This window comes from Macadamia integrifolia, chromosome 8 (genome assembly GCF_013358625.1).
Source record: "Macadamia integrifolia cultivar HAES 741 chromosome 8, SCU_Mint_v3, whole genome shotgun sequence".
Classification (NCBI taxonomy): Eukaryota; Viridiplantae; Streptophyta; class Magnoliopsida; order Proteales; family Proteaceae; genus Macadamia; species Macadamia integrifolia.
In genome coordinates this window covers 33671174-33684255 of record NC_056564.1, presented here as the reverse complement: position 1 = coordinate 33684255, position 13082 = coordinate 33671174, and the positions used below count along the sequence as shown (strand labels likewise).

The window sequence follows — 13082 nt, the reverse complement described above, 5'->3', positions numbered from 1 at the left end:
TTAGCTCATCATCTTATCTCTGTCTCAGAATCCTATTTTGTCACTTTTATTTCTATAATCGAAATTTGGTTCTGCTATGTTCTTCAGTTATCAAGTAGGATTTCTACATAACTTCAAATCTATCCATCAGATTTTTTGCTTTAGAATTTTGTGAGTTGTTCCCCATCCCTAGTAGTAGACCACTCGCCAAATTTTTAGCCATTTATGATATCTTATTTTTCTGCCATTATTCTTACCATGGAGACACACTAACATGGACATAAATTACTTCTATTATGTAAGAAACTTAAATATACCGATGAAAATAGATGACAGAAATATGAAAGTCAAACCTTTTGCAAAAAATAACTCACATTTTCATTGACACATACAACTACAACTCAGCCTTATCCCAACTAAATGAGGCCATCTTCGTTTAGACATCAATAAAGAGCAACCCAGTGCATAAGGCTCCCGCTACTGCAGGGTCTGGGAGGGCATATGTACGTAGCCTTACCTCCTGCTTCGCAGAAGAGGCTGTATCCAAGTTTTGAACTTGTGACCAATATGTTGCAATAGTGTAACTTAACCATTGAGCCACAAGATCCACTCATTTAGACATCAATATAAAGTTAAATTCAAAATGGATATATTAGTAAACTGGAAATAAAATAAACTAAATCCAAAATAAAAGATGGATTACCAAATGTAGGCAGGCACTCATTTGAACAATGTCCAGACTGAAGCCTTGAATCACAGAGCACAATATCCAAAACTAAGGCTCTCTTTGGTATGATTTCTATTTGTATTTATCTGACCTATATCTGTTTTTACAGTCGGTTGGTATGATTTATTGCACTTATGTTTATTTATTATAAATCATAATAAATCACAAATCGGTGAAAAGCTATTTGTGATTTGTGGCCACGGATCATTTATTTTGATTTGTGCTACTTTTTAATAAGCATGTGTTATAATTACTTCAAAACTAAGGGTAAATATGTAATTTCAACCATTTTTAGAATTTTCAAATAAAAAATTTCTCGTTCTCTCTCTCCCCAATGTGAACCCTAATAAAACCCTTCTCTATGTGCTAACCTTTTCTACTGAATCCCAGTTCTCTCTCTCTCCCTGCGATCTGCCTTCTTTCTGGTAATCAAACAGAAAGCAATCCCAATCTGATCTCAATCACATTCACCATTGATAACATCAAGAACACACAACCCATCACAGACCCAAATGCAGATCCCATCATCCCAAACCTCAGAACCTTCGGATTTATATGAACTCTAAATGCATCATCCACATCTTTGCTGTTAAGCAGATTAATGGCTAACTTCAATCCCTGAGCCACCAAGCTTGAGAAGAGAAAGAAACTGAAAGAGAACTTCGAAGGCTAAGAGTCTTTTCGCAACTTCAAGGCCTGCATCACATGCTCCTTTGTTTTCCAGGCTGCGTTGGCCTGGTGTGGTTAGAGATAAGCCCACGAAGACTACTATGGTAAAGAGTGAGCTCACGTTTATGAGGCTGTCGAGAGCTGTGACATGGACGCTTCTTGAAGATGATGAGTAAGAGGTGGATGTTGTGGTTCTCTATGGTTTTAGGTATATCTCAGCTCTGACAATTTTCAAAGAGAAAATAAATAGGGTTTGTGTTAGATAAATGGATCAAGATCCAGAGAAATCAAGAGAGAGAGAGAGAGAGAGAGAGAAAGGGAGTTGACAACTTATTCTTCCATGATTTGATCTTCTTCTACAGCTGTTGAATGGTTGTTTACTCTGTGATTCTTACCTAACAAGAAAAGAGAAGGGGAAGAGGAAGGGCGCTCTAGATAATTCCTCTGTGTAAGACTGAGAGAGAGAGAGGTGGGAAGGGGAAAGTAAAGGTGATAAATAATATTCTCTGCTTTTCTATTGCTTTTTTAGAATTCTACGGAGAGTAGAGATGGGGAAAAGTGTGTTTGCCAATGGGAGAGCAGCTAGAAGAATCAACAGGGTGGGCATTTCCATCTTTCATGGGAGCAGGGTGATCATTTCCACCCCTCTGTGTCTAGGCGCAACCCCATCAACTCCTGGACAACGTCCCTCATCCATAATTTAAAGCTACCCGCTTGCGTGGCCACTATGCCAGTGCACAGACCAATGGGAAGTCGCACAAAGGCATCTTCAACGCATGGGAAGGGGGACAGCACAATCTTTTCATGCCTGCTTGTGTCTAGGCGTAGACACACACAAGCAGGCAGTGTTCTTTTTTCCCATAATATTTCTACAAATAGGCATACCAATCTATTCCTAATTATATAATATATTACATAAATAGTAACCAAACGAAAATTATTTGTGGTCCATAATTTATTATTACAAATAATTTTTCAAAAATAGGTAATAAATCCAAATAGAAATCATACCAACTTATTCCTGACAAGTCAAATCATTCTCTAAATCTCTGACTCTCAACTTTTTATTTGGGAGGGTGAGATACCTAATATTTGAGAGGGTGAGATGCCTAAAATAGAGGGGTGAGATACCCAACCCAACCACTTTTCTTCCCCCTTCCAACCCCCATCGATTCTCTTTTTCCTTTGTTTCCTTGTCTGTTATTTAGTTAGACAATTGAAGGTTGTTAAGGTCGTTATCAAAGACAACCAAATCTGATTGGAGATTAGTGAAGAAACAGACCCTAAACAGAATCGATTGCAGCAAGAAGAGTTAGGGTTTGGAAGCTCCATCAAATGGCCATATCTCCCAAGTCTGAAGCCTGATCAATGAGCCCTTTTGGGGTTTTGTTTGTCACTCTAAGAGAGAGGAATAGAGGATCGACCAGCATTGGGCTCCATCTAAGTTCTGGTTTGTCTTCTGCAGATTCTTTTCCAAGTTTCCTAACATAAGCTCCTGAAATCAAGAATTTCTAGAACTATTAAACCAGCCAGCAGTCTTCCAAGTACTTTGGGGCTTTTCAGTTTTCATCAGTACCATAGGGCCTCCATTCGATCCAAGTTCGAGTTCCATCAGAGCACCCTACCTCCAACTGCAGGTCTCCCTCCATACAGCCCTAGTTTAGGTTTTTGATGCAGAATCGAGGCTGAACTGGGTTGACCCGTCGGGCAATCTCGACCGAGACGAGTCGGGTCTGATTAGATTTTTGAAATCAATAGGATATTTTAGGAGTTACTTTATTTAGGAAGAATTGAGTTATTTAATTTGTGACGATATGTAATCTTTTATTTTTGGGTAGTTTTTAGTCAATTAGGGAGTTACCAATTTAAATTTTATTTGTTTCTAATTTCATTAGTTAGAATTTAGGAAGCAATTTTGAAGTTGCTAATTTTAGTTTTAGATTTTACTAGGCAAGTTTTAATTTTCAGTTATTATATAAGGGCATGTAATCCAAGTTATTAGACAGAGATTAAAAAGATGAATTGAGCTTGAGTAGTTGAGAGCCTGCGGGCGTGTGTGTGATTCTTTTCCCCCTTTCTTGGTGCGATTTCTCCCTCTCCCATGCAACTCTGAGATCCCTATCTGGGATTTCGTCCCTACCCCTACCGGCCCTCCATCAATTGGTATCAGAGCCGAAGCATCCTATTCCTTCCCCATCTTTCTTCTTTCCTTCCCATTCTCTGTGTCTGATTCCACCGATACTGAGAACACAGTGAAAAAAAAAAACCCAAACCCTCCCTGCCCTCGGCCTTCTCTGTTCCTTCCGGCAGTAGCCTGAAAAAAAAAAAAAAAAAAAAACCCCCAACCCAAACCCTGCCCTTCGGCCTCCTCTTTCATTTTTTTTTTCTTCTGACCGTAGCCGCCGCCTCCTTTTCATTTTTTTTCTCTTCAACCGTAGCCACGCCTCCTCTTTCTTTTTTTTTCTCTTCCAACCGTTAGCCGCCGCCTCTCTTTCATTTTTCTTTCCGACCGCAGCGCCGCCTCTCGTTCATTTTTTTTTCCCTTCGACGCAGCCGCTCTCCTCTCTGTGTCCGACAGCAACGAAAAGAAAAAAAAAAAGAACTGAGAGCAAGAAAGTCGAGAAAGGTGAGATAAAAGCTAGAGGAAAAAAGAGCAGAAGAGAGAGAAAGAGGAGCAGAAGAAAAAGGAAAAAACAGACGAGAAGAAGAAGAAGAAGAAGAAGAAAGAGAAGTCGAGAAGAGAGAGAAAGGACCACATACCTGCAAAGCCATCGCGAGCCTCTCTCTTGATTGGAGCCGACTCCCGCTGCTGATTCCGTCTCTAAGAAGAGCCTTCAGTCGATTGTTTCTCTTCGGTAATCCCAAACCCCACCCCTGATAACCCTTTTCTCTCTTACTCTCTTCAATTTGTTGGATTTTCCCACGTTGCCCTTCTGTTTGTCTTTAACTCTTTATCCCCATATTTTTCCCTTATTTCCAACTATATCCCTGACCCACACGTGACATCCCTTGGTGACTTAAAGTGAACTTCATCTATTTACAATTCTGGCCTCCCTTGAAAAAAAAAATAAAAGGAAAAAAAAACTGGCCAATGGATCTCAATCTTTTAACGGATATTCGTCAACAAATGCAGTTGATAATAGAGAAGCTCGATGAGGCTCAACGACATTGCACGGAAATCAAATCCATAACACACTCTACCTTCAACTATGTGATCTCAGCCGTTGAACAACAGGTAGACGAACTAGAAGATGAATCACCGTTGGTAGAAGATGATATGACACCGTTGGAAGTTGAAGATCAACTTGTGGAAAAATTTAAATCGATTGATCTCATTAGTGAACCGATCGATTTTATTTTTTCGAGTCACTATTTCACCAATGAACTTCGCGTCGTGGATTTCATATCATTCGATCTTGGTTTCAATGGTGACTTCATACAGGCAAGGATGGATGCTAACCGATTGGTGTTGATTCTTCTGTTCTACAAAACTCGTGGACGAGTTTTTCTTAACATCGGGGGAGTTGATGCAGAATCGAGGCTGAACTGGGTTGACCCGTCGGGCAATCTCGACCGAGACGAGTCGGGTCTGATTAGATTTTTGAAATCAATAGGATATTTTAGGAGTTACTTTATTTAGGAAGAATTGAGTTATTTAATTTGTGACGATATGTAATCTTTTATTTTTGGGTAGTTTTTAGTCAATTAGGGAGTTACCAATTTAAATTTTATTTGTTTCTAATTTCATTAGTTAGAATTTAGGAAGCAATTTTGAAGTTGCTAATTTTAGTTTTAGATTTTACTAGGCAAGTTTTAATTTTCAGTTATTATATAAGGGCATGTAATCCAAGTTATTAGACAGAGATTAAAAAGATGAATTGAGCTTGAGTAGTTGAGAGCCTGCGGGCGTGTGTGTGATTCTTTTCCCCCTTTCTTGGTGCGATTTCTCCCTCTCCCATGCAACTCTGAGATCCCTATCTGGGATTTCGTCCCTACCCCTACCGGCCCTCCATCAGTTTTGTTTGTAAATCTGGTTTCCAGATTTCTTTGTTATTTTGCTTGGATTATTTGGAGCTTTGAGGGAACATCATTGGGGGTCACTGATATCTCAATACCTTTACATTAATGTTAGTTTTGAAAGGCATGAATGATATTATAACCTTCAAAAACTATACCTTCCATTCATTAGTATTCATCAATCATTATTGCATCATCACCAATACTCCAAAGACATCTCTCTTACCCACTAAGCTCTAATTCTATGAGAACTATGGCGCCAAAAGTGTTACTAAGAATAAGTTCCATTGATAAAGAAACTAATACGCACACGTACACGCACATATATATATATATATATATTACCTTTCTACAAAAATCAAATGCAAAGAAAAACACAGAAATGAGTAGTTGAGCACACTCCAAAAAAAAATTCTTATCTTTCTTCGAAAATCAAATCCAGGGAAAACACAGTAATGAGCAGTTGAGTATAATACAATAGATGTACTTACAGTTATCAACTTGAAGGTTCTCTTGAGTCCTCGCTTGCCTTTTGGTGGAAACTTTTGTTGGAGAACCTCCTACTTCATGGTCTTCCTTTGAAGAGGACAAGGCTCGCGGGTTTTTGGTAAAGCTGTTCTGTCGTTTTGATTGTCGTCCTGTCCGTCGATCAGAAGGAGAGACACCATCTCCTGGATTTCCTTGGTTAGGTGGATCTGCACAAGACAAACATACATCAAAGAAAAGCTTCCAACTAATAGAATTCTTATTATCAGTACCCCCAGTCAACTATATTAACGTCAAATACTAAATATAATAATATCCAGCTAGCATATCAACCTTGCTTGACTGGGCCATAAGAATACATATTTGTCCTCTTAACCTTTGGGGGGCCAGAATTAGCAATGGATTTGCTGGGCACCACAGTCCCTTCCTTATTATTTATAGTCTTGTCTCCTGACAGATCCTGACAAGTAGAAAAAAAAAATGCATGAGCCTTCTCTTGGAAGCTAAATGAGATCTCCACTACGGAATTAAAGCAGCAAGAAAAATATGAATATTTCCTTTCCAATCCAATATCTTGATTGTCCACAGGAAAGAAAACTTGAAAACTGGAACCACCAAGGCTTAGACTGTGTTTGGTAACATTTCTGTTCCAGAAACCACATTCTGTGCCAAAACCAGAATTTTCCGTTTCTGTGTTAAAAACCCGTTTTTTGCCTAAAAAAAGGTGTTTGGTAAACCTGTTTTAGAAATGGTTTCACCGAGATAGGGATGAGAGGGAGAAAGAGGGAATTGAACAATATTTTTTCTTCACGGAAAGGGTTTCTCCGTCCGATTTCACCGAGACAGTAATGAGGGAGACCAGTGATCAGCATGTTTGAGGGAAAGCAGGATCAAGTGAGAGTTCTTCAAAGATTCTTCAGCACTCCAGTTCTTCAGAGTTTCAAGAAGACAGAGAAGGTTTTGATTCTTCAGAGTTTCAAGGAGACAGAGACGGTTTTGGCCTTGGGGAAATTATCAGGGACATGAATTTTTCCAAATGGATCGTTTCTCAAATGTTGACCATGCTTCAAGATTTCCCTTTTTCCTTTTTTTTTTTTTTTTTTTTTAAACCCGGTTCATTTAAAAAAACGAAAAAATGAACTGTGGACGCCAAACCGAAGATTAAGTTTTCTTATTCCCGCAAAACGTTAAAAAAAAAAAAGGCCAAAGTTTTTTTGGATGACTACCAAACGCAGCCTTATTCCTTTCCAACCAACCAGAGAACCATGATCACTGTGCATACTTACCAGCTTATCATCTGCATTGACCTTCAAGTTAACACAAGGCAGACCCTCTGCCACATCCTCTGAAATTTTCCCACATGCCTTCTTGTGTTGCTCAGCAAGGTGCTTTTGTTTGGCCTCATTCTCAATTCGCCTTTGGTACTCCAAAGTTTCTTCAAGCTTTCTTTCCTCAGCTTCAAGCTCAATAATACGTCTAAATTCCTCTTCCTGTTGCCTCAAGTCATCACTACTTACAGAAATAGCAATCTCAGGGTCTGGATGATTTTCATCAGATGCAACAGGAGAGCAACTGCAGCCAGATACACAAACAATATGTTGGGCAATCAAGAAGAGAAAGAAAAGATTAAATGTTTTTAAGATTGCATAACATTTATGAGCCTTTTAAAAGCAAGCAGACATACATTTGTTCATCAATTTCCTGATTAAGGAGAAGCCGCTCACTACCACTAGAAGCCTGCAAAAGAAAAAATAACATAAGCCCTACACCACTTGGTGTGTATATATGTAACATTGGCCTAGTAAAAGAAACAGAACAGGCCCGACACACTTAAACCTTAAAATCCTTAGCTTTTCTGTAATCCTTGTTCTTTTTCTTATCCTTCGATCTCTCCTGCATCTGTTTTGAGTGGTCACCTCCTCTGTTGGCATTCTTCTTGGCATCAAGTGCAAGCTCTGCTAAAAAAGCTTCTCTAGCAGCTTCAGACTTCTCTGCAGCATCTTTATCCACCAGATCCTCTAAGTGCGACTGGGAAAAGCATGATTACAAAACTATTAACATGTGAATTTCATCCAGAAAAGGTAGGGGCACATATTCAAGCAGTCAATGAAACCATTACAAACCCGCATGAACGACTTCACAAGAGGCAACATAATTGCCCGGTAATCATATGCTGAGAAAGGCCCAAGCTTAAGCTCCAACTGCTGCATGCCAGTGACACTCCTCATAATCCTTGCATCAATTTTACTAAGCTGCACAACTGAAAATAGTGAGAAAAGAGAACAAAGAATCTACCGCTGGTAGCTTTTCCGAAGATAGAACTGAAATCGACAGACCTACCTCAACAGACAACTGTTCTTTCTGCCTCTGAATTCCCATCTCAATGCAAGGATCTGCTTGGTGCATGTAGTCCTGCATTCTCCAATCATCTTCTTCACCACTTTCCAAGTCACATAAACGAGAACCCACTCCCGTCAAACTTTCCTCATACCCAAATGGAGTAACAGTAAGATTTTGTGCTTCTTTAAGAACATTTGATATAGCATCCAACTCAAACCTACTACTTACAAACATCACATCATTGTCCGTCTCAACAAGCTCTTCTTGCCGCTTCCTCAGGATGGTTTCATAACTACGGGGAACAAAATTTGTGACATGCTCCCTTTTCTTAAGTTCTTCAAGACAAAGACTTTCAACTGACTGCAAAGCTTCTTCATAACTCAAATGCTCACATTTTCTCTCACACAAGCTCTGCAAGAGATAGAAGTCCTTCTCTAGCATCTGGAGAATTTCCATGCATTGTTGTGTTTTCTCTTCTTTCAGGCGTGTCCAAGTTGCCAATTGCTCTTCACACGATGGACCTGTAAATACCCATGATAATAAAGCATCACTGTCAGTCAGTCCCCCATCTTCACGGTCACCAACAACAAGAGAAGTTGTGGCAACACCATCATCTGCTGAAGCATCATCGTATGTGCTGGGAGTAAGCTCACCACGCAGTAAGCGTTCATCCAATAGGAGAGAAGATGAGTCACCAGTTAGAACAATCCTCTCCTTGATTTCACACCCCGGAGTGCCACTGCATGACTCATCTGTAGTTTTCTCTGAATATCTTCCTAAGCCACAAGAATGAGAAATATCCTGCAAGAATTTGAGGATTTTTTTAAGCTGGGAGGCTCCCAGGAAACAGATAGAGAGAGGTGTTTGGTCGAAGCCATGGTTCAAAAGCCGTGAACCTGGAGCAATACCCTGAAGCTCCTCCATGGTATATTGTATCACCTTGTTAAGATGGCTAGCTGCAAGATTCTTATGTCTCAGAAGCGACTGGAACATGCCATGTATTCTCTCAAGGAGTTTTGCACGCTCAGAATCATCAGACAACGGCCAACTCTGTGAAAGAGAATATTCCTTAGACCACTGGTTTCCATCGATAACCCTTAATTCATAGTTGGGAATGTCGTCATGGTTCATACTGCCCACATGACTTCCATTGCAGATATCCCCTGTTCTGGATTCATCTTCCAATGGGTGTGGCTTCTCATTATCGGGGAAAGAATCCCATTTATTGTTGGAGCACCAATTGTCAGCAATGGAATCCTCCTTATTCCTGTCTGTATACTCGATATCTGAACCATCAACAAGATTATAGGGCTGGCATTTTGACTGATTTTCAAGAATGTTCAATGCAGCAGAGGCATCCACTGGTTTCCATGAACCATTAAGAAGCATATCAACCCAATCAGTGTCAACTTCCTGCGGCAAGATGGACTGCAATTTGGGAGAGAGGTTTCCCATGTGTTCCCGCACAACATGCTGTATATGTGATTCGCAGTCTATGAATTTCTCATTGCAGCGGCAGCACATCCAGAACTTCCATGTCTTATTGGCCTCGGCAAAAGCGAGCGCTTCTGATAAGATCTCTGATGCCATACCATCCTTGGACGAACTGAAATAAGTCCTGACATCACGAACACTCACTTCTAGCAAACTGTGCTTCTTATCAAGAGTCATGGAGTTCCAATAAGATCGTATTTGATCCATCCTGTCTGCAGAAGAGGCAATCTTCCGCAAATTAGCATACTTACGACGCTCTCCCAGTCGATGAACCCCCGAAGACGATTCCGGAGCCCTCTCGTCCTCATTCTGGGATTCCGGAGAATCAAATTTCTGTTGCAACAGCCTTGCAGCAGCAACACGTACCTCAATCTCCTTTCTCCTTTCTTCGGGTGTCTTAGTTACCTTCTTTATCTCATTAGGCCGCCTGGTCTGGACCAGCCTGACTTCCATAGGATCTTCAGGAAGCCGCCTCATTGGGATGAGACGGAACTTCTCCTCACCGGCCCCATTGCCCAGATTCTTCATCCACGTAGAAATCGAAGCAATGTTGGCCTTCTGAATTAGAGCGCGAAGATCCTGCTGGACGGTGGCGATCCGGTCATCGGGACTAGACGACTTCTGCTGACTCTCATCTTGCAAGCTCTCCTTCCCGGGATCGACCGGATTCTGAATCGAGAGACCGCGCTCACACTCCTGCACAACCTCTTCATAACCCTTACTGTCATTGGAAACCTCGTAGAGCAGGTTGGCGTAGAAGTGGGCGAACTCAATGGAGTTGGGAGAGAGTGAAACGGCACGGCGAGCAGACTCAATTGCGTTCTTAAGATATCGCTGCTTGGCATTGGGGTCCTCGATTAGGGAAGCCACCTTAACACAGACAGTGCCCTGGACGCGGTAAAGTAGAGAAGAACCCTCGTGGCGGAGGCACGATTCTTTCAGCAGTCTTAGGGCCCTGGTATGGTTCCCACGGCGGAGAGCATTAAGGGCTCGCTCGCATTCGAGCTTGACAGCAGAGTAGGACGAAGCATCCGATTCGGTTGAGGCGGAGGATTCGATTTTAGTATGCTCGGGATGAGAATCATCGTAAGCACCATGATTTGGCGAGAGGTCATCTTCAACGATACCATCGGCGGAAACGGTGGCGGCATCAGAGGCTACCGCCGGAGCAATCCCAGTAGCAGCGGCAGAAGGTCTGGAGCGTGGAGCGGGGTTTCGCTTCTTATGCCCCATGCGTTTCTGATTCTGAAACTATACTCCCTTTGCATGCATAACAACAAGAGGGAAGAGGGTTAATGGAAAAAATCCAAGACAGAGAGATACCCACTTGATTAATGAGTAATACCCGATTGAAGAAGCACTGTAAGCTGTGTGGTTTGCCGGCGGAGACCGATGATCGCTTCTTCCTTGTGATCTATCGGTGTGACTCTCTATGCGTTCCTTCTTCCTTCTCGCTCTCTCACCTACCAAATGATGGTAGAACTAGGTGAGATTGAGATGTTTGGATTTTTTTTATCTCTTTGTCTTCTTTGGGTTTCTCTTCTCTTGCGTTTGATTGAAGATGATGATTCAGTATCAATGCGACTGGCCCAACCCACCCTTCTTTCTCTGTGTGGAAGATCCTGGCTGAGTGGGTGCTTGTAGATTCGATATCGACAGGGAAGGAAATGGTTGGGAGGAGACGATGAGTCTTCTGAGTGACTTTGTGTGGGGAATTGGGATTGATCTTTGAGATTCACTGGGCACCCTCAAGGCTTCGAACAACCTCGGCCCACATTGTCAAGATATTAAATAACGAAAAATGTTCATAATCGTCAAAGAAAGATGATTATTAATATAATATTTCCTATTTTTAAAAGGGCAAAAAAGATTAAAAATCTCAACCAGGACAGAACAAAGATTAAACCCTTAAATGAAATCTATGATTGTTCCTAGAAAAACGATTTCATTCCCCCGAATGAGCAAAGCTAGCTCATCTGGACGAGATGATCCAATCACTGTTCATGATGGGAATTCAAAGATAAATTGCTCCACAGGTCCCTCAAATTTGGTGAATTAACGCTTCCAGTCAATGTTTGAAACTATGTTTTTTTTACTGAAATAACCCTTCATTTGTTAAAGAATTTGTTCAATGTGTGAGGGAAAATCATGGCTGAAGACGGCAACGAGTTCACATGAACACAAGAAAACGGAATCAAAAGACCAACCAGAGCCCTTCGAGGAATTGAAACTCCCAAGTCCCACCAATCCGGTTCATAAAGAAAGGGGTATTTTAGTCAAATCATAATTTTTTGGCTAGATTTCGATCTAAAACGCCGTATTTCCGCGGCTCAAAATGATGGGCCACGGGTGCTAATTCACCAAACATCAGGGACCTACAATAGATCTTACCCTTTTAGCTTTAAGAAACTTTTTACTCCACCAAACCAAATCAAAGTCAAGGTCTTCAAAATGGTTAATCCATAATTCATTTAAGTGCTCTAACAAAATAAAATAATCCAATTAAGGGATAATGAGTTGTTCGGGATGTTGCATACGCTAGCACCTCCCTGAATCTATCCCTTTCCTCTCCCTTGTGAATTGAAATATCTACCCCTCTATTAGACAAATCAAAGAACTTAATATATTCTACATTCTTGAATAGAGAATTCAATCATTTCAATTAATTGTGTTAATGAAACTAACGATGTCAATAACCTTTTAATCCATTAGAAGAGGGTTCTCTTAACAAGCGACATAGGAGAGCACACCAATGAGGCGCAACAAAACAACATTATACATTGACGGGCAGCAAAGTTATTTCATGTGAAAAGGAAGATGAGGAGAAGAAATATCTGAATTATGGGTCTCAACTCAGGAGGAAGAACTGGTAAGAGGCGCAAAACCATCCATTATGGTTCTACATTTGTTCAAATAAAATGCTTAGCTAATTTCATGCGTCTAACCAAAAAATCCATGAGGAGAATAGAGAGACATACACAAAATGGGTGCTAATCTTTCTCCATCCCTTACCCATGGCAAGAAAAAAAGGAATAATATATGTGTCTACATCAAAGCTTCCATGTGTTTATCTCTTTCATCCCCATGTGAAAAAACATCTCTACTACACATTGTTTTGGGGGGAAGGAGAGAGATATACATAAGGAGTGTTGGCATAGGTTGCACTCCCGAATAGAGTACCACTTCTCAAAAATAAAAATAAAATAAATTAGAGGGAAAACGTACTCTATCAGGGAGAGTGACCCTTGCGCCAGTGCCCTGACCAATGTGTGCGAAGAGCATCAACCAAGAGGGGTGCAATAATCATTTCACACCCGTTGTGTTCGGGCGCCCATACAGAGAATGCATTCCCAAAATTATATTATGTTAC

The 13082-nt window shown here is 40.9% G+C and overlaps 1 protein-coding gene across 2 annotated transcripts; it reads right to left on the bottom strand.

Annotated features, from left to right (window-relative positions):
• Positions 1-5799: 5799 nt before the first annotated feature.
• Positions 5800-11482, bottom strand: LOC122085504. Of its 2 annotated transcripts, XM_042653962.1 has the most exons (8): positions 11058-11482; positions 8219-10972; positions 8002-8130; positions 7715-7906; positions 7563-7615; positions 7165-7450; positions 6212-6338; positions 5801-6087 (listed from the first exon to the last, which is right to left on the bottom strand). In XM_042653962.1, exons 2-8 carry the CDS (start codon positions 10943-10945, stop codon positions 5825-5827), a joined length of 3777 nt encoding a protein of 1258 aa, XP_042509896.1. In that variant the 5' UTR covers positions 10946-10972; positions 11058-11482; the 3' UTR covers positions 5801-5824. The 2 variants fall into 2 exon arrangements, with proteins under 2 accessions (XP_042509897.1, XP_042509896.1); XM_042653963.1 differs by having other exon boundaries at positions 5800-6087; positions 8219-11482.
• Positions 11483-13082: the final 1600 nt, after the last annotated feature.

Coding starts and splice junctions, on each gene's coding strand:
- LOC122085504 (XM_042653963.1), bottom strand. CDS start 10,945: ATGGGGCATAAGAAGCGAAACCCCGCTCCACGCTCCAGACCTTCTGCC. Junction 8,131..8,218: donor AAGAACAGTTGTCTGTTGAG/GTAGGTCTGTCG, acceptor TCAGTTGTGCAG/CTTAGTAAAATTGATGCAAG. Junction 6,088..6,211: donor TTATGGCCCAGTCAAGCAAG/GTTGATATGCTA, acceptor TGTCTTGTGCAG/ATCCACCTAACCAAGGAAAT.